The sequence below is a fragment of the Lepus europaeus genome, chromosome 2 (genome assembly GCF_033115175.1).
Source record: "Lepus europaeus isolate LE1 chromosome 2, mLepTim1.pri, whole genome shotgun sequence".
Lineage (NCBI taxonomy): Eukaryota > Metazoa > Chordata > Mammalia > Lagomorpha > Leporidae > Lepus > Lepus europaeus.
This window is the reverse complement of record NC_084828.1, coordinates 132,685,837-132,709,417: the sequence shown is the minus strand read 5'-3', so window position 1 is coordinate 132,709,417 and position 23,581 is coordinate 132,685,837. Positions and strand designations below refer to the sequence as shown.

General features: G+C 39.8%; 1 protein-coding gene across 2 annotated transcripts in view; it reads left to right on the top strand.

The window, feature by feature from the left end:
* AGTR1 (angiotensin II receptor type 1) overlaps positions 1 to 22,403 on the top strand; it is a 46,559-nt gene extending 24,156 nt beyond the window's left edge. The window contains exons 3-4 of one of the 2 annotated variants that reach the window (XM_062178610.1): positions 6,877 to 6,930; positions 19,359 to 22,403. In XM_062178610.1, coding sequence (XP_062034594.1) covers positions 19,397 to 20,476 — 1,080 coding nt within the window. In that variant the 5' untranslated portion in view covers positions 6,877 to 6,930; positions 19,359 to 19,396 and the 3' untranslated portion in view covers positions 20,477 to 22,403. The remainder of the gene's footprint in view (positions 1 to 6,876; positions 6,931 to 19,358) is intronic. The other variant, XM_062178602.1, reaches the window with a different exon arrangement.
* The last annotated feature ends 1,178 nt before the right edge of the window (positions 22,404 to 23,581 follow it).

The window sequence follows — 23,581 nt, the reverse complement described above, 5'->3', positions numbered from 1 at the left end:
CCAGCTCAGTGCCTGCAGGGAGATTCCAGCATATGCAGGAAGGTAACAGAGGTCTCCCTGAGTTGAGCAGATGGAGCTTGGAGTTCCCAGAGCAGAGCAGCAGAGTGGAGACCTGCACAAAGAAAGGTTCTAGAGCTAGGCAAAGGGCCCGCCTGGTCTTTCAAGGCAGGTGGCTGAGTAAACACCCACTAGAATTAGAGCAAACAAGCATAGAGATCATCTGGAGCCAGCAAATCATTCCCTTTTCCACTAGCCAGATCGAAAAACCTCAGAATCGGCATCAAATAGCATACTCAGAAGAGTTTTGCCTCAGGAGTGTGAAAAAGTCAGCCCTAGACTGAATGATGCTCTGGTTCCACCTAAGAAAAAAAAATTAAACTGCAAAGAATCAAACTATTTGCAAGTAAATCCCAGAACAAAGCTGGACAATTTTTTATAGAAAAACATCCAGTGCCCAACAAAGCAAATTCACAGTACTTAGCATTCACTACAAAATTACGAGGCATACAAAAGAACAGGAAAGTACAATCTATTAAAATAAAAAGTTCAATTAACGAAGATCCTCTAATGACACAGAAGATAAGATTATTACACAACAACATTAAATGGTCATTGCAACTGCATTTTATATGGTCAAGAGACTGGAGGAAATTTTGAACAAAGTCAAGACAGATATTTTTTAAAAAGCCCAAAATTGAATATTTAGAGATGATGAACATAATATCTGAGATGAAAACGCACACCAGGACTTCATATGCTAAGACCACATTCACTCCACTGCCCCCAAAAGATTCTTTCCTGGATGCTGAGTTGATCCCAGCAGCCTAACACATAATATTTGTTTAATATTAAAGCTCTCAGATAAGGAGCAGGCATTTGACATGGCAGTTACGACGCTGCTTAGAGTCCGCATCCCATATCAAAGTGCCTGGGCTCACTTCCAGGCTCTCAATTCCATCTTCCTGTTGTTAATCCATATCCTGGGAGGTGATGGCTCAAGTACTTGGGTCCCTGCCACCCACTTGGGAGACTCGAATTGAGTTCCAGACTCCTGGCTTTGTCCCAGCCCAGCACTGGCTGTTTGGCTGTCTCAGACATTTTAAAATTGATTAAGAAGAAAACTCTCAGATGAGAACTTCCTTTAGGGACAGGTTTAAGAGTTCACTTGAGGTACCCACATCCCATAAAAGAGTGCCTGGATACAGCTCTCAGCTCAATTCTCCATTCAGGCTTCCTGTGACCGAGTCCCTGCCACTCGTGGTGGGGAGGGGTGTGTGGGGGGGAATCATTGATTGAATTCCTACATCCTTGTTTTGGCCTCTTGGCAAAGCTAAGGGCTGTTGTGCACACTTAAAGAGACAACTAGCAGATGGGAAAGCAAGCATTCTTGTTTCTCTCCCCCTCCCCTTCCCTCTCCCCTCCCCCTCCCCCTCTGACTCTGTCTCTCAGACACAAACCAATCTTAACCAGTAGGGATGCCCACATCCCATAGCAGAATACATGAGTTCCATACCTGCTCCAGCTCCTGACTCCCACATCCTGGAGCTCTGGAAGTTGGATCCCTGCCATCCACGTGGGAGGCCTGCATTGAGTTCCCAGCTCCTAAGTTTGACTTGATCCATTCCTGACCACCATGAGCATTTGAGGCATGGACCAACGGATGGAAGTGCTCACTCTTCCACATCCTCCACCTCTTAAATTATAACTTTGAACAACACAAATACATTTTAATTTTTGTTTAAAATTTCATTTATTGTATTTATTCAAAAGGCATAGACAGAGAAAGAGAGGTAGAGATATATCTCTCATCCACTGGTTCATTCCTCAAACGCCCACAGAAGCCAGAACAGGATGAGGCTGAAACCAGGAACTGGAAACTCAGCCCGGGTCTCCTGCATGGCTGGCAGGGACATAACCATTGAGCCACCTCCTGTTGCCTCTGAGGATACATTTGGAGGAAACTGGTATCTGGAGCAGGGTGGGAAATGAACCCAAATATGAGATGCAGGCATCCCAGCAGCATCTTCTTTTTTTCTTTTTTTTTTCTTTTTTTTTTTTTTTTGACAGGCAGAGTGGACAGTGACAGAGACAGAGAGAAAGGTCTTCCTTTTCTGTTGGTTCACCCCACAATGGCCGCTGCAGCTGGCGCGCTACCACCGCGCTGATCTGAAGCCAGGAGCCAGGTGCTTCTCCTGGTCTCCCATGCGGGTGCAGGGCCCAAGCACTTGGGCCATCCTCCACTGCCTTCCCGGGCCACAGCAGAGAGCTGGCCTGGAAGAGGGGCAACTGGGACAGAATCCGGCGCCAGGACCAGAACTAGAACCCGGTGTGCCGGTGCCACAGGCGGAGGATTAGCCTATTGAGCTACGGCGGCACCAGCCCCAGCAGCATCTTAACCTCTAGGCCAAACACCTCTAGGCCAAACAAATACCTTGTTTTTAAGAGGATGGTTAGCTACTGCACAGCCCCTTTCTCACTTTCTTCTGTCCTCTCCTGACCTGTCTCTGGTTCAGCTAGAAGTTCCACCCCTTTCCATAGACTGACACTTCTCTCTATGTTGAGACTCTTCAGAAAAGTAGCTACCAACAGCCCTCCAAACACCTTCTGAGTAAGTTACAAGAAAGTGCATAACATCAGACCATGATTTCCCTTTGTTCTCTATATGGCCCTGAAATGTTTCGTTTGCAAAAAGACAAGATATGACCTCTACACGTGGAATACAGTGAATGTGGAAGTTGGCATCCTAGCAGCTCCCAGCCTCCCTGTCCAAGGTCCTGTGTATACAGTCATGAACTCTGTTCTTCCAGCCAAGCAAGCAACTTAGCAAAATGTACACGTTGTCCTTTCACAGAATTCCAGATATGCTCCTGAGAGTTCAACTATTGTTTCCAATAAAGCTGGGGGGGGGGGGGGGGGAATCAACTTGTCCAGAAAGTTTAACTAGGGCTAGAATCCCAAATAATGTAAATGCTAGCCAAGAGTTACTATTAATCAAAAACACTATCAATCCTGTGTAATTCCCTCTGTCAACATATCAGCCTAATCAATAACAGATATGTTCTGTCCATGCCTCTTTTTCTTAGTGTGAGCTCCCAAACCTGCTGTGAATGAATTTAGAAAATGTATTAGGATCAAAACTGCAAATGTAACCTTGTAACATAAATATGTAGATGATCTCATGCTTGGAGCATCAGAGTTCACTTCAGAAATGCTTCACTTGACAATGAAGCTTTCAAAAATAAGTGTTTTGAGGACTTATTAAAAATATTTTAAAATTTAACCTCTCACCAGTTCTATAAGCACAGCTGTTGAGTCAGTATGACTGTGTATAACAGCATTATTCTCTTTTACCACAGATGACCTTTTGGACTGTAGATGATATTTGTTGAATAAAGGCCAAAATACTGTGCAAAAATACCCAAATATCATAGATTCTATGCTGTATTCAGCCTCATGGAGACATCACTTTGGTGAAATGCAGCAATAGCTCCAAGAGATAAAACAGGATCTCTTACAGTATAGAAAAATGAAAAGGGGAAAATAAGTTGCTGGCATGAACAAAGAAGTGAGGGATGAAGTCCACACCATCATTCTGAGGTGGTTCTTAGACTCCAGGCCTGACTCATCTCTTATGCACACTGCCTGTGAACAGGTGTTGGCAGTGACCTCACCCTGTCCATCTCTGTGTCTTCCCACCACCTCCAATCCCTCAGCCATGGACTGTTGAGCTGGCAATGAGAGAGGGGATTTCTAACTGTCTGAGCCACAGTGACAGTACTTTGTGTTGTGAAAACATGGATATAGGAGTCTGCAGCATCTTGCAGATTTTGGAGTGTGTTTTCTCAGTTGGAAGATAAGTTGGTTGGATTCGGAGTTGCAAATTGGCAGTGCTTGGGCCCAACTGATGTGTAAAATAGTTCTGTTTAGTTCCACAATGTTGGTTTGTTTTGTTTTTTTTTTACATGTATGTCCACTGAAATCATTTCCAAATATGACAGTTCACATAAAACTTGAAAGTCCCAGCTTCTCTTTTAGAATCTGCCAGCCACCCGCCCCATCATAACAGGCATAATTGGCTGTGTTTGTGAGAAATGGGGAGGGTCCTCTACCCACAGTAAGCCCAGCCTCCTTCTCCCAGCTCTGTTCCTCCCAGCCCCTGTGAGTATTTGAATAGGTGAATCCTGGAGCATGTGATTTCTGTGGACTCTTCAGCAACCAGATTCTATGAATCTGACTTTGGTTGTTTCCAGGAAAACAAACTACTGTTAAGGATAGTAGTTGGGCCAGCACCACGGCTCACTAGGCTAATCCTCCGCCTGTGGCGCCGGCACCCCAGGTTCCAGTCCCGGTCGGGGCGCTGGATTCTGTCCCGGTTGCCCCTCTTCCAGGCCAGCTCTCTGCTGTGGCCCAGGAGTGCAGTGGAGGATGGCCCAAGTGCTTGGGCCCTGCACCCGCATGGGAGACCCGGAGAAGCACCTGGCTCCTGGCTTCGGATCAGCGCGGTGCACCAGCCGCAGCGGCCATTTGTGGGGGGTGAACCAATGGCAAAGGAAGACCTTTCTCTCTGTCTCTCTCTCTCTCTCACTGTCCAACTCTACCTGTCAAAAAAAAAAAAATAGGATAGTAGTTAAACTACTATCTCTCTTGGATGGCCTGACAACTAAAACAACACTTATAATATAATGGCTGTGTTGTTTGTGGGGACATAGGTATATATTCATGTAAGTCCTTGTATTTCTTTGAAGAATAAAATAAATTTGATCCACAAAGATATCTGTGACTTCCTGAATCACGCAGAGATACTCTCCAAGTCTAAATTAAAAGTCCGTAAATCACAAAATGCCTTTTTATGTAAAGAGGACATCTTAATTTTGGTACGACATTAAGAAACCATATAGTTTACCTAGGGAAAGACTTTAAGTTTACCACTGACTTAATATATAACTATGGCTACTGATGTAGACTGATTTCTAAAACATATTTTCTCTGAGTTGGAACATCTTCTTATCAAGACAGCCAAAATTATTAGCGCATTATTCTATTCTCACAAAGTTCTAATGAACTTCACAAATCTATCTGTTGCATATTCTGATTTTAAAAAAATACCTAGCCTAATTTGTTTTTCCATTATTTTACATGGCATTAAAGTATTACCAAAAATGTTATTACCAGTCAGCAATACATATTGTATACTTATTAGAAAGTGAATTCATAAAGGCATACTAAAGAAGATAATTACACATGTTAAGTAAGATATTTCAAGACACAAACTTACATGAATATTAGAGGAGCTATAGGCAAAGAAAATTTTTTTCTCTGAAATCATGCATTTTCAAGGAAATATTTAATTAGTCAAGTCATGATGATTCACCAACTGGTGGCCCATGGTGTGATATTGTTTCCTGCTCCAATTGAAAGTAATCTTAAACTTATCTGCACTTAAGGTGTTCATTCTTTCATTAATAAAGGTGGATTCTTCTAATTGATTATAAGATTATTAACAAATTAATCACCACATAGTATTATATTAAAAGGGTCACTAACACCCACTTTTTGGCCATAAGTAATTAAGCAAAAAATTACATGCATAAGGTAAAATTTTATGAGATGATTTCGTGTATATGTGGAGACATACAAATTGTATTGAGAATATATAGAGAGAGATATAATGCTGGTAATAACAGATGATACTTCTTGATAGTGTAAAATACAACAACATTTCCCCTGCATGTTATTTAACCCTCAAGTTAATAATATATTGAAGATTTTTATCCCATATTAAGGGAGAGGAGTCCAACACTCAGAGAGAGAGGGTGAGTACATCAGCCAGAAACAGTTATTCAGAGATGGAACCGGGCTCTTAACCCTGACCTCTGCCTTCCATGATGCAGCTGGCCAGCAGACTCCGACAATGGACATTCCCTTTTAAGATTCTAAGTGTGGAGTGTGTATCTTTTATAGACTAGCTTTCCATTTCAGCCATTTCTTAAGTATCTTTTTACTGTATCTAGTCTATCCATACTGCATATAACATACAATCTATGAATAAATTATTTTAAACACATAATCTTCCAACATTCTTCTGAGAACAGGTAGATGCTTCACGGTATCATTCCCATTTGTCAGATCAAAGTCTAAGAAAGATTCAATAGGATTTTTAGAAAGGCAAAGAAAAAAGCCCCCAGCCTCCAAATCCCAGTTCTAGGCTAATGTTTGCTCTAAGTGTTTTTTCTCTCTGCCAAATCCTGCAGTGAGCTGATTTCTGTTTTTCAACTTCTTACATTAGGTTGCTCTTTTACCCATTGCTTTTGGTTTTATATATTAAGATTCGGCATCAGCATTCACCCTATCTTTTCGCTCCTAATTTTGAGTGTTTCTATCTGATTGCTTTTGACTTTTGTACTTTATGGGCTTTTTCTTCATTTCTGTTTTACCCCGATTATCCAGGAAAGGCTGCATGTATCCTTTGAAAGCTCTGATGTTCTCAATGAAAAGACCTTCTAAATGGCCTTGTTTGTCTCCCATGGAGTTGCATATCATGACTTCAAATGCCTCACTAAAATGTTACCCATTTGGCATCAGTATACAGAAAAGGCTGCACTCTGTGATAAGAAGTGCCGTGGCACTTCGTAGTGAGAGAATTGAGTTCTTAATGGGAAATAGGGGAATATAATTTCCTCCGATTTAGCTGTTCTTTCAGACTTCACGGTGCTTTTATTCTTGAACTACCCATTTGTAGAGAAAATACCAAAAGAACCAATTAGCAATTAAAATGATGGCCATAGAATTTTGGTCATAGAAGTCTATTAATATTGCTCCTTTAAAAGCTCTTTCCCACAAATGTTCTTTTTTGGCTTCCAAAACAACTACTCCAAGCTCCTACGAGTCAGAACACAGTTTTGCAGAGGAAACAAGTAACAGAGAATAGAGGTGAGTAATTGAAACTCTTTGGTTGACATACTTCGAGATAGTGTCATTTGTAGGAGGTAGATTTATCCTCTCTCTTGCTTTCCTCTACTTGGCCTAATTCTGATGAGAACCTTGCTGACATGTTATATTTAATGTGCTGGTCCACAGAGAAGAAATGCCTAATGGGAATGCAAAGCTGAATTGATATTCAAATTGTATAGTCAGTTTAGACCCCAAGTGTGCAGATGGACGCCCCCAGCCCTGAAGTGTCACTCTAGGACAAGGATGCCACTAGAGGGCAGGGTTTGACTTCTGGACTCAGTAGCCTTCTCCCTGCATGGGGGACCTCGGAGGCACCACCACAGACATCCATCCCATGAAGCCCTTACAATGAATCTAAAATCTAATTCCCTCTTCCGTTGTATTTGTGCAGAATCCTAGAGTTTGGGAAATGCCTAAGATAACGTCTAGAATGATCTAATACTGCAGACACGTAGCTCCCAGTTTCAGAGGTCCTACAAGGCACCCAATGTAACCTTCGACTGGAAGGATTACCCAACAGAATTTTATCTTTTGGGGGATCTGTAGTTTTTCATAGAAAATACCATATGTTGAACAAAAGCCTCCAATAAAATTCATTATACAGTTAATTTATTATGTTAAAGATAAGAGCTATAAATTATGAAGGGCTTTTTGTTTTTTAAAAAAATAAAGTAGGGAACAGAACATCCCAACAGCAGTACAGTGCAGTTTGGATAACCCTTTGTTGTGTGCCCTGTCCTATGCACCATGATATGATGAGCAGTATCGCTGCCCGCTACCTACCAGGTGCTAGTAACAGCCTGCTCTTTTCCTCCTCTCTTGTAAAAATCAAAAATATCTCCAGACATTGCCAGATGTCCTTGGAGGGCAAAATAACTTCCTCATAAGAAGCACTGGACTGCAGAATAAAGAGATGATCTTCCTCCCAAAAATAAGAAGCCTACAGGGCCTGAAGACATCACTTATAGAATGTTAAAAACAATAAGGACATGCTCCCTAAGCCTATTTCTTCATCTGAAAAATGAGAATAGTGATGTCTTGTAGAAAAGACAATTAACACAAGCAAGTATTCAATTAATCACAAATGATAAATGTTATTGTTACTGGTAAGTCACTATAAACCTTTGCTATGAATCAGATACCAGCAGAAATACAGAATACAAAATAATTGCAAGTTTTATAAGCTCAAATGAGCACTCAGACTGTGTTAAAATTTCATGGCTAAGAAAATTAAATGGACATTTTCCTCATTGACATAACTAATCATCTCAGTGATGCTGTTTTCCCTTCTGAGGTCAAAGGGCATACACAGAAACTACATCCCACACATCTGATGAGGAGGTAATGATGCAGAAATAAACTTTTAAGTGCTGTGGGAGGTTTCTATGTGTAAAAAGTCCTCTGTAAATATTTCCCAAGAGGACGCTTGAGAATGATCCTTCACTTTCACTCTTTAATTTGATTTATAAGTTTTACCCATCTTGCAGGAGATAAGAACTAAAGTTAATTGGGGAGAAAAAATAAATAAATGGTTTCAAACTCCCATTGTCATCATCTGGAACTGAGGAACCGCAAAGATTTTGAAACTTTGAAGGAACTAGGCTGAAGAAGTTCAGCCAAAAATATTTGTTTATAAAAACTAGAGAATGTTAGCTATTTCTAACACAGTGGCTTATCATTTGAAATTTTTGCTGGCTCAAGCGAAATTGTGCTCTTCTATTTCCTACTGTGGGGTTCCCTCCCTAACCACAATTGCTTTTGAATTGGAGGTTTGTAACTCTGTGGACAAGAACAGAGTTGGCTTAGCTAGCTGGAAGAACAAGAGGAGAGTCTTTATATCTCCTGAAGAAAGGGGAGCACTAACAGGATGGTTGTGATAGCAGAGTTCAGGAAGAGTAGAGTTGATGTTGACAGTTGCTGACTTGAATGGTTTTGTTGCTGATAATAAAAGCAGAGCTGGCTTGCTGAAAGTGAAGTTGAGAAGTTGCCGAGGCAAGGTTAAAATCAAGAGGAGATGGTGGTCGTGGTGTGGCACAGAATGTTCAAAAATAGGCTCCTGTCTTAGAGATATGAGTAATGTGCTGCCACACCACGTGGTCCTTCTAAGCAGAAATGCTGTCTTTCCATTTTACACACCAAGGGATGCATTTTATTTTACATTTACAGGAGGCACAGTCAGAAGGCAAAAACATGATGCATTATCTTGAAAAAAGTTCCTTTTTAACTCCTACCCAGACTGCACATGCATACTGGGAATATATTTTAATTTCAAATCTGATGTGTCACATCTGGTAACTCATTTATTGCTAATGAAGTTTTCGCAGGCAGCAGCAGTCCCTTTATCTCATATTATTTTTCAGTTGGCAAAATGTTGTTTACCTTCTAGTGGCCCAGCTTCTGTGCCTCTTAGCCCAGGCTGTTTAAATAGAAAGCAGAAGTAGCCTGATGTAGAAAACAAGAAGAGTGATAAATAATAGTATATAGAGTGGCCTGAATTTTTAATTACAATCAGTGGTGTAATATCCTAATTTAACTTTAAAATTAGATAGTATTCAAGAGGAATTATCAGAACTGGCAAAACTGTTCAGTCCAAGGAGCTTTTCCCCTCTCTAAGTTTTTCAAATCCTAAATAGTACTTGGTTTCTTCTATTTCTAGCACTCACATGCAGTTTCCCAATATCTCTTATCCAACTTTGCTTACAGGGGAAACATTAGTCATTTACACAACAGTGTAATTCAATAACACCCACAACAAAAGTCCCTGAGCTCTAGGATCTCCTGGTACCCCCACACCCATGATCTCATGTGATATTCTCAGTGTTGTTATAATTCAGGCTGCACAGATGTTTGCTACCACATGGTCATGAACATCAGTATCATTATCATCGCTGAACATAATGAGTCACATATTAAGTGAACAACCAGATATTCCATGATTCATCTTCAGACCTCTTGGTTCCCACCACTATGCTCTTACCTCTACCTTGATTCTGGCCCTTCCTGAAATGATTATGGCCCTTCTCCAGGTAGAGCTTAGTCCTTGTGTATGGAGGTGAGTATACCACCCATGCAACTTAAAGGAATTTCAAATACTTGTGAGTAGCTACAAAGGTTATCTTACTAGGTGACATCCTGTTGGGCACACCTGCACTACACCAGTCCCAAAGGTCCATAAAAGAAGTGCACAGTTTGGGGCCAGCATTGTGGCAAAGCAGGTTAAGCTGCTGCCTGTGATGCTGGCATCCCATATGAGCACCAGTTAGTGTCCAGGCTGCTCCACTTCTGATCCAGCACCCTGCTAACGTGCCTGGGAAAATAGCAGAGGATAGCCCAAGTGCTTGGGCTCCTGGACCCACATGGGAGACTTGGAAGAAGCTCCTGGTTTCGCTCAAGCCCAGCCTCAGCCACAGTGGCCATTTGGGGAGTGAACCAGCAAATGGAAGATATCTCATTCTCTCTCTCCCTCTTTGTCTGTAACTCCACCTTTCATTAAATCATAAGTGCTGCCTCCCAGAACCTGCACTAGCAGGAAACTGAAGTCAGGAAGCATTTGTTTCAGCATTAATCAAGTGCCTTTTATAATTCTTGTTATAAAAACATTGTATAAAATAATCAAAAATACTCCTGCTAAATTAATTACGTTTTAAATCTCCATTCATTTTTGAAGATTCGAGTTTCCTCTCATTAAATTCATTTCAATTATTCTTGCATCACAAAAAGGTCACATTTTCAAATGCCTTTATGTTTTCCCAAGACCTCACTTTTTACCTCTAGTGATCTGTGAAATAAAAGTGAGAACAGGTGTTGGTATTCCCATTCTAAATATGTTGTAATATTTAAGGACTGACAAAATGAGAGATTAAATTACCTGTATAAGATTGTGTCGGTGGTCAGTGACGGCTGACTTTGCCAGCTCTCCAGTCCACTGCTTTCTCTGTAGGATCATTCTGCTGTTTCTCAACTTTTATAGCATTCTCATATTTTTAAAAATAATAAGAGTCATGCATACAAAACTAGGAAAAATGATACATACAATAAAATCAGATAAAACTCCCCATATAGCATCTGTTTTCTTAGAGCAGAATTTCCTTCTAATTATTCAAAAAATAGTACTCCAAATATTAAGTGATGCATTGCTGTGAGGGTCTTTTCTAATACTTTATGTTTTATCTGGGTAGCTGAACCACATAGTTCATGGCTAAACTTCAAAAAGTTGTATTTTCCCACAAAGAATCTGACAGTAGGTTCATTTTGTATGAGTTATTTTAACAGTTTCACATTGTGCCTCCGTCATCAGAGGACAATGTAATCTTGACTCCCTAACATCAGGACATGCTTCTGATTTTGATTTTCAACCATGAACCAACCTGTTTGTACTCTTTCACTTTGTGGTGCCATTAAGAAATGCCAAGCTGTGCCTGAGAGGCTTGTAGCCATTGTCATCAATGGACTAAAACAAGTGTTCCAGTTGGGACCTGATTAGTCTAGGGTCACAACCAGTTGCACCAGTGTTATACTCAGGAACTTCAGAAAGTTCATGGAGAAATGGAATTAACAGATAAGTTAATTTTGGTGCAAAGATTTTTTGAAATCTATTCATATGAGGAGTCTTCAAAAAGTTCATGAAAGAATGATACAACAATTTTAAAATTTTCTGCACCAAAGTCTTTCGGTTCCATTTTTCCACATAGTTTTTGAGGTGACTCTTTGGAAAACAGTTTTTTGAATGAGAGTTAATCTTTTACAGAAAAAAAAAAAAACAAAACTGTGACTGTAATAATCTTATGTGGAGTTGCTTTAGTCATCTTGAGTTAAAGGTGAAACTTTTTTCATTTTTTTAAATACAGAATCCTTGTATTTTTTAGCATGGGATTCAAACTGTCTATACAGATTAATATAAAAAGATAGCTAATTTAGTGATATATGTTAGTTCTACTTTAGAAAGCTTAGAAACTTTAGTGCTTTGGGGGATTTCATTAAGTATGTGACTGATTCTCTTGAGGATGCAAAAGTTCAGAGACGCTAAGAGACTGATACAATGTCACCCACCTAGTGAGTGGAAAAGCCAAATTTAGTATGCCATCTCTCCTTTCATATGGTCCAGGACCTGTTTACAGACTATCATTCAAAAAACATCACTCTTACACTCAGAACACTGCATGATTCAATTCCTTGGACTACTTCACCTATATGGGAGACCCAGATAAAGCTCCTGGCTCCTAGCTTCAACCTGACCCAGGCCTGGCCATTGCAGCCATTTGGAGAATGAACCAGAGGATGGAAGATCTCTTTCATTCTTTCTTTCCTCTGCCTCCCTCTCTCTCTCTCTCTCTCTCTCTCTCTCTCTCTCTCCAGCTCTCTTTCCTCTGCCTCTCTCTCTCTCTCTCTCTCTCTCTCTCCAGCTCTCTTTCCTCTGCCTCTCTCTCTCTCTCTCTCTCTCTCTCCAGCTCTCTTTCCTCTGCCTCTCTCTCTCTCTCTCTCTCTCTCTCCAGCTCTCTTTCCTCTGCCTCTCTCTCTCTCTCTCTCTCTCTCTCTCCAGCTCTCTTTCCTCTGCCTCCCTCTCTCTCTCTCTCTCTCTCTCCAGCTCTCTCTCTATATAACCCTGCCTTTCAAATAAAGAATAAATAAACAAAATAATTTTAAAACACATAGGCAATTTAAAGTAACATATACAGTATATTGAATATTTACTCATTCTAACTTAATCAAAAATTTTTGACCTGTACATTAAAAACTTCAATTTGAAATGAATTGCTGCATGGCCAGTAAAGTAATCTCTAACAAACAACTCATACTTCATTGAGCTTTATAATACTATCATAATTTCTTATGTACATATTAATTATTATTTTCTTCCTTCTCCTTAGTGTAGGATTTGAGATGAAATAAACAGTTTCTGCTGCTGAGTTAAAATTTCAAGGAAGAAAAAGTTGTCTCACATATGAAATTTGGAGTTTTATTCACAAGTTGGATAAAGCAGCTGTTAGTGATTAAAAAGCCCACATTGATATTGCCTTTTTTATCTACTAAAAAAAAAAAAAGAAAAAGAAAAAGAAAAGTTTGGAGTGGTCTCTAACAGCTGTGTTATTAAAAATGAGTTTTCCCCTGCCTTGAGGGCCAAGACGCTCATCTGTTGAAATGTGGTGATGGTCAAGGAGAAAAATTCCAAGTCTAAGAGGATAAGTGTTCATTTAAGTATAGGATTTCTTCCAAGTTAGGTGTTCTTTTCCTTTTCTCGCAATCTCTGGAGCTGTCCTCTCTCCAGGCACCTTCAAAGATGTTCTATGGTCCTTCATATGCAACATGACAAGAATAGTTTCTACTAGCAACAACATGCCAAAGATTTTTAAAGCACAATTTTAAAGCACGCTAGACTTGATCACACAGCTTTCATCACTGCCTGTTTCTCGTTTCTTTTTGAAATAAGATAGACAGTCATCACAACTGAACTGTTTAAATCATAGCTTATAATAAGTAGAAACTTTTGGAGTAAAGGGAAGTTTAATTGTAGTTTAGTCTTCTGTTATAAGATTGTAGTCTTGGATAATTCCCAAGAAGCTAAAAGTGTGGAATTAACATTTCCCTTTCATGAAATTAATATCCTTCTTTTTTAAACATTTATTTAGTAAATAGAAATTTCCAAAGTACAGTTTATGGATTACAATGACATTTTCCCCCCTGTAACTTCTCTCCCACCTGCACCCCTCCCGTCTCCCGCTCCTTCTCCCATTCCATTCACATCAAAATTCATTTTCAATTATCTTTATTTACAGAAGATCGATTTAGTATATATTAAGTAAAAAGTTCATCAGTTTGCACCCACACAGAACATAAAGTGTAAAATACTGTTTCTGTACTAGTTATAGCATTAATTCACATTGGACAACATATTAAGGACAGAGATCCTACATGAGGAGTAAGTACACAGTGACTCCTGTTGTTGACTTAACAATTTGACACTCTTGTTTATGGCGTCAGTAATCTCCCTAGGCTCTAGTCATGAGTTGCCAAGGCTATGGAAGCCTTTAGGGTTCACAGACGTTGATCTTATTTAGACAAGGTCATAGTCAAAGTAGAAGTTCTCTCCTCCCTCCAGAGAAAGGTACCTCCTTCTTTGATGGCCCATTCTTTCTACTGGGATCTCACCCACAGAGATCTTTTATTTAGGGCCTCTTTTTTTTTTTTTTTTTTCCTGCCAGAGTGTCTTGGCTTCCCATGCCTACAATACTCTCATGGGCTCTTCAGCTAGATCCGAATGCCTTAAGGGCTGATTCTGAGGCCAGAGTTCTGTTTAGGACATCTGCCATTCTATGAGTCTGCTATGTATCCCTCTTCCCATGTTGGATTGTTCTCTCCCTTTTTTATTCTATCAGTTAGTATTAGCAGACACTAGTCTTGTTTGAGTGACCCCTTTGACTCTTAGACCTATCAATCAGTGTGATTAGTTGTGAACTGAAATTGATCACTTGGACTAGTGAGATGGTATTGGTACATGCAACCTTGATGGGATTGTATTGGAATCCCCTGGCACATTTCTAACTCCACCATTTGGGGCAAGTCCGATTGAGCATGTCCCAAATTGTACATCTCCTCCCTCTCTTATTCTCACTCTTATATTTAACAGGGATCCCTTTTCAGTTAAATTTAAACACCTAAGAATAATTGTGTGTTAATTACAGAGTTCAACCAATAGTATTAACTAGAACCAAAAAAATACTAAAAGGGATAAAGTATTAAATTGTACATCAACAGTCAGGACAAGGGCTGATCAAGTCACTGTTTCTCATAGTGAAATTCTGTTTAGAAAGCTGGGTTCTTTAAGTTCTTAGGTTTCTTTGGATGAAGCAAAAGGGAGAAGTAGCTGGAAAAGATGGAACATAGCACCACCATCACCACAGCGGGTTACATCTGTTATGTGCAGAATTAAGAAAATGTCTCTTTTCATTTCTTATGAGATCAAACCCCAGTAGATGAGATGGGAAGAGGGCCAAAACCCAATATTTACCATTTAGCCATATCATAAAGCTCCTCATTAAGTTTCAGGAAATTGTCATACTTAATTCATATGACTTAATTTTTAAGGATTTATTTATTTATTTGAAAGGAGGGGAGTGGGGAAGAATCTCCCATCTTCTTGTTCACTCTCCAGATGGCCACAATAGCTGGGATTGGGCCAGGCTGAAGCCAGAAGCCAGCAGCTTCTTCCAGGTTTCCCACTTGGGTTGCAGGGGCCCAAGCAACTTAGCAGGGAGCTGGATCAGAAGTGGGGCAGCAAGACATGAACCAGTGCCCATATGGATGACAGCATCACAGGCAACGCTTTACCTGCTAAGCCTTAATGCCTGCCCTGACATAATAATTTAATATAATGCTTTGTATTGAGAGAAACATTAGTATAGGGATTGTAAGAGTGAACAAAATCATCTCCAGAAAAAGCACTTAATAGAGAGAAGTTAGGCTAGGATTGCTGGCCAAGAGCACAGCATCTGACTTGAAATCCATTTTAGTTAAGTGCCAGGCACTCTGCCTTGCTCCCTTCTTCATGGCTACTAAGTTTATCAGTTCATCAGCAGCCTAGAAAGGCTTGGATGCTTCATCAAAATGCATGGCTATTTGAATTTTTTTTGATTCAAGCAATCTTAACTATTATTTGCAAATATTAAACAGGACAACATCTATTCAAGATGGAGACAGTGGACTAAACAGGCACGGAGAGTCCTCATCCTACCCTAAACACAAAGTACTGGGTCAAAACTCTAAATAACAGCTGGGACTCATGGGCCACAGAAGGACTAACCCCAAATCCACAACTGAGATAAAGTTCTAATGACTTTACCAGTATGGGAATCCATGTACTGCAGGCATATGCAGCGGCATTTCCTGGATAAAGCTGGGAACTGAAAAAGTACTGCCTATCCATGGTCAAAAACTTGAAAACTGGAACAGCCAAAGTTGGAGAGTGGATGGAGGCCCTAACCCATAGTATCTACAGAAAGATGGTTGAAAACTAAGCTCTTAAATCAGCATCAGAAACTCTTCCATATCCATGAGTGCCACATTTCCAAGCAAAAGTTTCTTGGGCTGCCACCATCCAATCACACCCTTAGTGAAATTAACTCCCACCAAAGATGAGTCTGCAAAGATTATGAAAGTAAAAAAGGAAGGCAAATTCCGTGAAAGAGGGTCCACCACCGTTGCAACAAATAAAATTTTTATCTGAGGAGTTACAAATAGTAAACCACTTAGGCAGGGGGTCTTAACATACAAATATTCAAAATGCTTATGGAGATAAAAGAAGAAGTAGTCTCTATAAAATGGAAACAGAGGATTAAGAAATAAGAACCAGAGAATTTTAATAAGAAACAGGTAGACAATCTAAAAATTTAGGCCAAGTTCCGTGAGTCAATGAATTCACAAGTGAATACTGACTAAAAGTTGCATGAGTGGGGTGTTGGAGAGGACGGAACATATAGGAAGAGAAATAATTACTTTCTAAAGTCTTAATCCTAACATAGGAGCAATAAAGAGAATAGTTTCTGAACAGAATGGTTTATGAAGCTGCGCAGCACTACAAATGACTTATAAACACTGGTCTCTCCCTCTTATATTTGAGAAAGATAGTTTGATAGAAGATTATGCCAAGATATAATTACTTGGTCTTTTAGTTCTTTATTATCATAGGGAACTATGGGATATGTCTTTCTTTAGATTGCAAACTCATTTACAAATGAGTTTGTAATGAACACTTTAATTAGATTGGTTTTGGCTTTCCTAAAAGCTTAAGAAGATATTAATATTCTAATCAAAAGTCTTGGGGAAATATTCTTAGGAAAAAAAAGAAATGAAAATCCTCTTATGCTTGTTTCTAAGAACCAGGGATTCTGTCAAGAAACCCAAGGTAATGTCCACAAAATCAATCAATGAGGAAGTGGTTTGGCCGCAATGAACCCACTCCTATGTTTGCGACAGACTGAAGGTTCCCACCTGATGCACAACAAATTTGTTCAGCTGCTTAAGATTATTTTTTACTCATACTTCAGAAGAATAGGAACTTGGAATTTTTAGCCTTTTAATGGCAACAGAAGGAGCTTACTAATGATAAGCTTTTTTAAAAAATATGTCATACTTTCTTGATTCATGGCTATTCTGAGTCAATGCCTACCTTATATTAAAAAATAATAATTTTTTGTTATTTTCAAAAAATATTTATCAAATACTATTTGGGAGTTCAGTTCTTTCACTTTATCTTATTTAATTCCAATAATCATTTGCAGTGAAAAATCACTGTTTGTTTCCATTTCTTACAGATGAGGAAACTGGGTCTCATGTTCAGAGAAATGTTTTCAGTTACCCAGAGCCAACCAGACTTGTTAATGCTAAAAGAAGTTTCCGTTACAAATCCCTTAACCCCAAACCCATCTTCTTTCCCCACAAGATTGGGAAACCTTTTTTCTGCCAAGGGTCATTTGGATATGTATAACATCATTTGTGGGCCATACAAAATCATCAACGTAAAAATTATCCGGCTATGGATGTATTACATTTTGAATCCTGCTTGTGGTTGTCTAGCCAGGGCCGGAACAAATGATTTCCCTGGAGCCAGATGCTCCCCACCCCTGCTCTAAAGGGAAACTGTACAGTAGAATTCATGTGTACCACAGAGGCTGTGTAAAAGTTGTGAGACCCAGAAATAGGCAAAATAGGAAGAGAGGGGCCCTCTCATTTTGCCTCTGCTGGAGGAGAAACACAGCATAGAACTATAAATCTACAGCTGTTTTGTGGGACTCATACATTTGGTTTTCCTAGTGGGTCATGCATCTCTCCTTCAGCTTCCCCCAAAGACACCGTCCTTTTTGCTACTGGAGTTTGTTCTTTACACAGCACCCTTTTGCGAAAGGAGGGACACCACCTTTAGAGCATGTGTTCAGCTCTCCGGGGCAGCGGGGCAGACCAGTAGTGCCAATCCTGTTGCTCTTCTTCCCCAGGGCTCATTGTTATATGGAAAGCCACAGCCACATGCAGCTGGGGACCCGCTCCTGGTGGTGCAATAAGTTCTATGCACCCAGCACTCTGTACCACTGCACTGCCCTGCTGTCCTGCCTGTGCCCAGCGCCGGCCTTCACTTCATAGTGTGACTGTACCACATCCTGTAATGTTACTCTTACAGCATCTTCAGCCTTCTTCCTGGACTTCCTGATGGACACCCACTTGGGAAGAATACATTGATTTTCTAAATCTCCTAAATTGATTGTTAATGAAGTAAAACATGCAGCAAATATTTGGCAAAGGCTTAGCTGAGCTCATTTCTGAACACCTGACTCTACCTAAAACCCTAGAGAACTGCTGCTGTCTCAAGCCTTCCCTCAAGACGTGTGTCTGGTTGGCAATCCTGGCCTGATCTGTATTCACTTGACATCCTTTCATACAAAGGGTGAACCTAATGGACAGCTCCAGAAATGGCCGGCAGGCATGAAGTTTGTACATGCACTCTTTTGCTAAAGGAAGAGGCCTGGAAAACCACGAGAAAGATGCTCTTGCCCAGTCTGGAGCCCTTCCTCCAGTCCCCCTTAAATCTATACCCACAGGGACCAATTCCTCAGGATCCTAGAGGCAGCTATTCTGGCCACTTAATGGAGGATGCTGGTAACTTTTATGCCTAAGTAAAGACCATGAGATGAAACGAGTGATTTAATGAATAAGATAGGGAGGCTGGCATTTGGTGCAGCAGTTAAGATGCCATTTTGGGCACCTGCATCCCCTATTGGAGGGCCTGGGTTTGAGTCCAGGCTCTGCTCTCCATTCCAACTTCCCACTAACATGCACCCTGGAGGGCAGCAGTTGATGGTTTAAATCCTAGGGTCCCTGCCACCCATGTGGGAGACCTGGGTGGAGTTCCTGGCTTCTAGGTATTTGGGGAGTGAACTTTCTAGTTCACTATTTCTATCATTCTACCTCTCTGCTTTTCAAATCAAATGAAAATAAATACATTTTTAAAAAAATAAAGACTAAGGCATAGATGTGTCAGGCTTCTGAGGTTAAAGATAAGTTAATCAGTCTTGCTTACCTCAGGAAAAGCATTCAAGTCTTTCTTAAGATTTGATGATGTCCTTAATTGACGTGTAAGTTAAGATGACAGAAACAATGAAGAACCTGGAGGGGTTGGTCCCATAGGATCGCACTTGCATTTCTCCTGAGGATACTTGGCACTTCCTACAAAAGCAATGTGGTCTAAATGGTAAATGTGCAGTCTTGGGCTTTATTTTTTCACAGTGTTTCTTCAGAAAACATAATCTCATATCTTTTCCTGAAACTGAAGTTTGGCTAGTAGATTTATGATGGAGAAATAAAGCTTTAGTTACACCAGGAAGTTAATGTCTTGTTTATCTTTTCATTCTTATTTCCTCCAGCTGCATTTGATGAGACAAATTCAACCCAGGCCATCAAAATGATGCTCAACTCTTCTACCGAAGATGGTATCAAAAGAATCCAGGACGACTGTCCCAAAGCTGGAAGGCACAATTACATATTTGTCATGATTCCTACTCTGTATAGCATCATCTTTGTGGTGGGAATATTTGGGAACAGCTTGGTGGTGATTGTCATTTACTTTTACATGAAACTCAAGACTGTGGCCAGTGTTTTTCTTTTGAATTTAGCATTGGCTGACTTATGCTTTTTACTGACTTTGCCACTCTGGGCTGTCTACACTGCTATGGAATACCGCTGGCCCTTTGGCAACTACCTGTGTAAGATCGCTTCGGCCAGTGTCAGTTTCAACCTCTATGCCAGTGTGTTTCTACTCACATGTCTCAGCATTGACCGCTACCTGGCTATTGTCCACCCGATGAAGTCTCGCCTTCGACGCACAATGCTTGTAGCCAAAGTCACCTGCATCATTATTTGGCTGCTGGCTGGCTTGGCCAGTTTGCCAGCTATCATCCACCGAAACGTATTTTTCATCGAGAACACCAACATCACGGTTTGTGCTTTCCATTATGAGTCCCAAAATTCAACCCTCCCCATAGGGCTGGGCCTGACCAAAAATATACTGGGCTTCTTATTTCCCTTTCTGATCATTCTTACAAGCTACACTCTTATTTGGAAGGCCCTCAAGAAGGCTTACGAGATTCAGAAGAACAAGCCAAGAAATGATGATATTTTTAAGATCATTATGGCAATTGTGCTTTTCTTTTTCTTTTCCTGGGTTCCCCACCAAATATTCACTTTCCTGGATGTGTTGATTCAGCTGGGGGTCATTCATGACTGCAAAATCGCAGATATTGTGGACACTGCCATGCCCATCACCATCTGCATAGCTTATTTTAACAATTGCCTGAATCCCCTTTTTTATGGCTTTCTGGGGAAAAAATTTAAAAAGTATTTTCTCCAGCTTCTTAAATATATTCCCCCGAAAGCCAAATCCCACTCAAACCTATCAACAAAGATGAGCACGCTCTCCTACCGCCCCTCAGATAACGTGAGCTCATCCTCCAAGAAGCCTGTGCCCTGCTTTGAGGTTGAGTGACATGTTCAAAACCTGTTGGTGAAGTGAAAGAAGGAGCCAAAGAAACATTCCTGCACAGCACTTCACTACCAAATGAGCATTAGCTACTTTTCAGGATGTAAGGAGAAGCTGGATCAATTGGACTGAACGGGCTTGTCTACAGCTCTGAACAAAAGCTTTCCTTTTCTTTTGCAACAAAACAAAGCAGAGCCATATTTTGCATTAAATAAATGATGGCTGCTCAAAGAATGATGACAGAAACTGGACAAATGTGTTGATTTCAGAAATGTTGCTGGCGGAAATGCAGTCTCCCCAGTCTGCTCTTGTTCTATTATTTTTGATTTCTATATAAAGGTATTTAGAGGATGTGACATCTACAGAGGAGCAACAGGAGATCACAGTTCAGGATTGTTCTTTCTGCCCAATTTCCAAGGGGCGATGAAGCTTTTATGCCTGTTTAGCCATTAGCAACTGTGACCCACTTGTACCTGCTCCAGTGCATTTTGTGCAAAGATTTGCTAAGCAGCAGTTGTCAAGTTTCAGAACCTTTTGTGAAATTCAACCAGAGTCATAAAGATTCACACTGCCAAAATAATGGTGGCAGAATGGCTTCTTGCAAAATGGTGTTACTAAAGTTACGTGTAAGAGTTAAATACTCTCAAAGGTGTCACTCTAGTCCCAGGGAGTTGTGTTCTCCTGGTCATATTAGTCTTATTTCATATCTGATAACTGTATATAGTTTATAGTAAAAAGATTATATATCGTAAAGTATGCCAAGCTGTTTCAACGAAATATATATTTTACATACATATCTATATGTATCAATGTCATTAAACTGTTGTTACTTGATTCAAATCTAGCAAAACTCTATTTACCTTAAATAAAATAATTGTATTGTAATGTATTTAATCCTCATTACTTCAAATAGATGTTGATTTATTTTTAAAATAAGATAACTGTTAATAAATATGAACATAGTTTCTGTTAAATTCTGGTCCAACTGATAATTTAATTCTGTTGGTTCTAGATTCTGTATTCTGCCATTGAAAAGATAAAGAAAAACATTTTTGCTCAATTGTACAACAGGGAATAAACACGTCATTCTGAATTTTCCAAAATTTTTTACTTAACAGAAAAATTATTATTTCTTTTTTTTTTTTTTTTTTGACAGGCAGAGTGGACAGTGAGAGAGAGAGAGACAGGGAGAAAGGTCTTCCTTTTTGCCGTTGGTTCACCCTCCAATGGCCGCCACGGTAGGCGTGCTACGGCCGGCGCACCACGCTGTTCCGATGGCAGGAGCCAGGTGTTTATCCTGGTCTCCCATGGGGTGCAGGGCCCAAAAACTTGGGCCATCCTCCACTGCACTCCCTGGCCACAGCAGAAAGCTGGCCTGGAAGAGGGGCAACCGGGACAGGATCGGTGCCCCGACCGGGACTAGAACCCGGTGTGCTGGCGCCGCAAGGCGGAGGATTAGCCTACTGAGCCACGGCGCCGGCCCGAAAAATTATTATTTCTTAAAAACTAAAATAGATTGTTTTAGACATAATTTAAGTAATGGAATTTTTCTAATTATACACATGAGCATTGTAGGAAATTTAGATTTAGAAAAGCATAAAAAATTAGTCATGTTTAGTTTCCCACTCAAAATTGATCACTTTAACATTTGAGTACATTTCCTTTTATTTTTTCTGTTTCAATTCTGTGTATTTACATACAAAATTATGACATTGAAGTCATAATATGTACAGTACTTTGTATAAAGATTTTCCCTTAGTGTCATAGCATAGTAGTTTCCTACCCCATTACTTGTTTTCCTAAGCCATTTCAATATGTATATAATATTTCAAAATATAGATCATTTTGATATAGTTAGCTAGTCATGATGTTTGACCATTTAAGTTGTTTATGATTTTTCAATATCATGGATTACACTGAGATGAACATTCAAGTATATGAATCTGATAAATTTCTCCTACACCTAGAAGTGGTACAAGTGAGTGTAGAAGCAGGAACATTTTTCATATTCTGAATATATATGTATATATAGAGAGACAAATATTTTTCAGAATACATATAACAACATATAATGCCACCAACTAAGTTTTGCTATATCTGACCACAACATCAACAAAACACGGCATTTACTAAATGCAAGCAGAAAGAAGTTTACCATAATGGTTGAAGGGCTACACCAAAGGGTGGGAATGCAACTACACCTACAGGTCATGCTGACACATTTCTGTGCCTGTGGGGTAGTTGTTTTATCCTTTAGCTAGACGCCTTCACTGTTCTTGAAGTCAGCACAGGGCAGGCTGCAGTACTCATCCTGGCCCAATGAACAAAGGATGGGAGCGATGCATAATGACCTGATGAGCAGGTCATTCAGAAAGGTCTTGGTGCACTATGCTGAATTTCCATAAAGCAGCCTGTCATAATTACATGCCCAAGAATAGAGTTATTTTGTGAATAAATGTCTCACATATGCTTTCCATATTTTTCCTCTGTTTTATTTTAATTTTATTAATATAATGCTGGCTACTCACTCCAAAGGTTCATAACCATTTTCACAAAGGATCACCTCTAAAAAATAAATTCCAGCTCATTCCAAATTATAAGCATATCCGACTTGAAATCCAACAGGTCAGTTTTATGATAATATTTAATAGTCCTTTTTAATCCAAACACTTTAAACTTACTGATCAATTTGACAACGCTCCATATCTCATTTTTATTTGAACTTAATCTAATTATATAGACCAACGTGATAATAAAGTTGAGAATCTGCTTACCAAAATATTAGGATGGATGCCATGAGTTATTACTCATGAACATATTGAAAGGATCAGCCAACTCCTTATTTTTGGAATGCTTTCAAAATCTATGCAAAAAAATATTTGCCAGTGAGACTTGGGTACCCAACAAAATTCAAGTGTAGTATAAATGCAGATACAGATATAGCTTCCACTTTTATTTCCTCATGAACAAATTCATCTTTTCAGTCAAGCATTTATCATGGATTCAGAAAACTTTGTATTGTTTACCTACTCTATGCTGGACAACTGGAGTTTTGTGACAAATTGCTTAGGATGTATGGCAGACATTTCCACCAGCTGCGGGGTGTAGTTG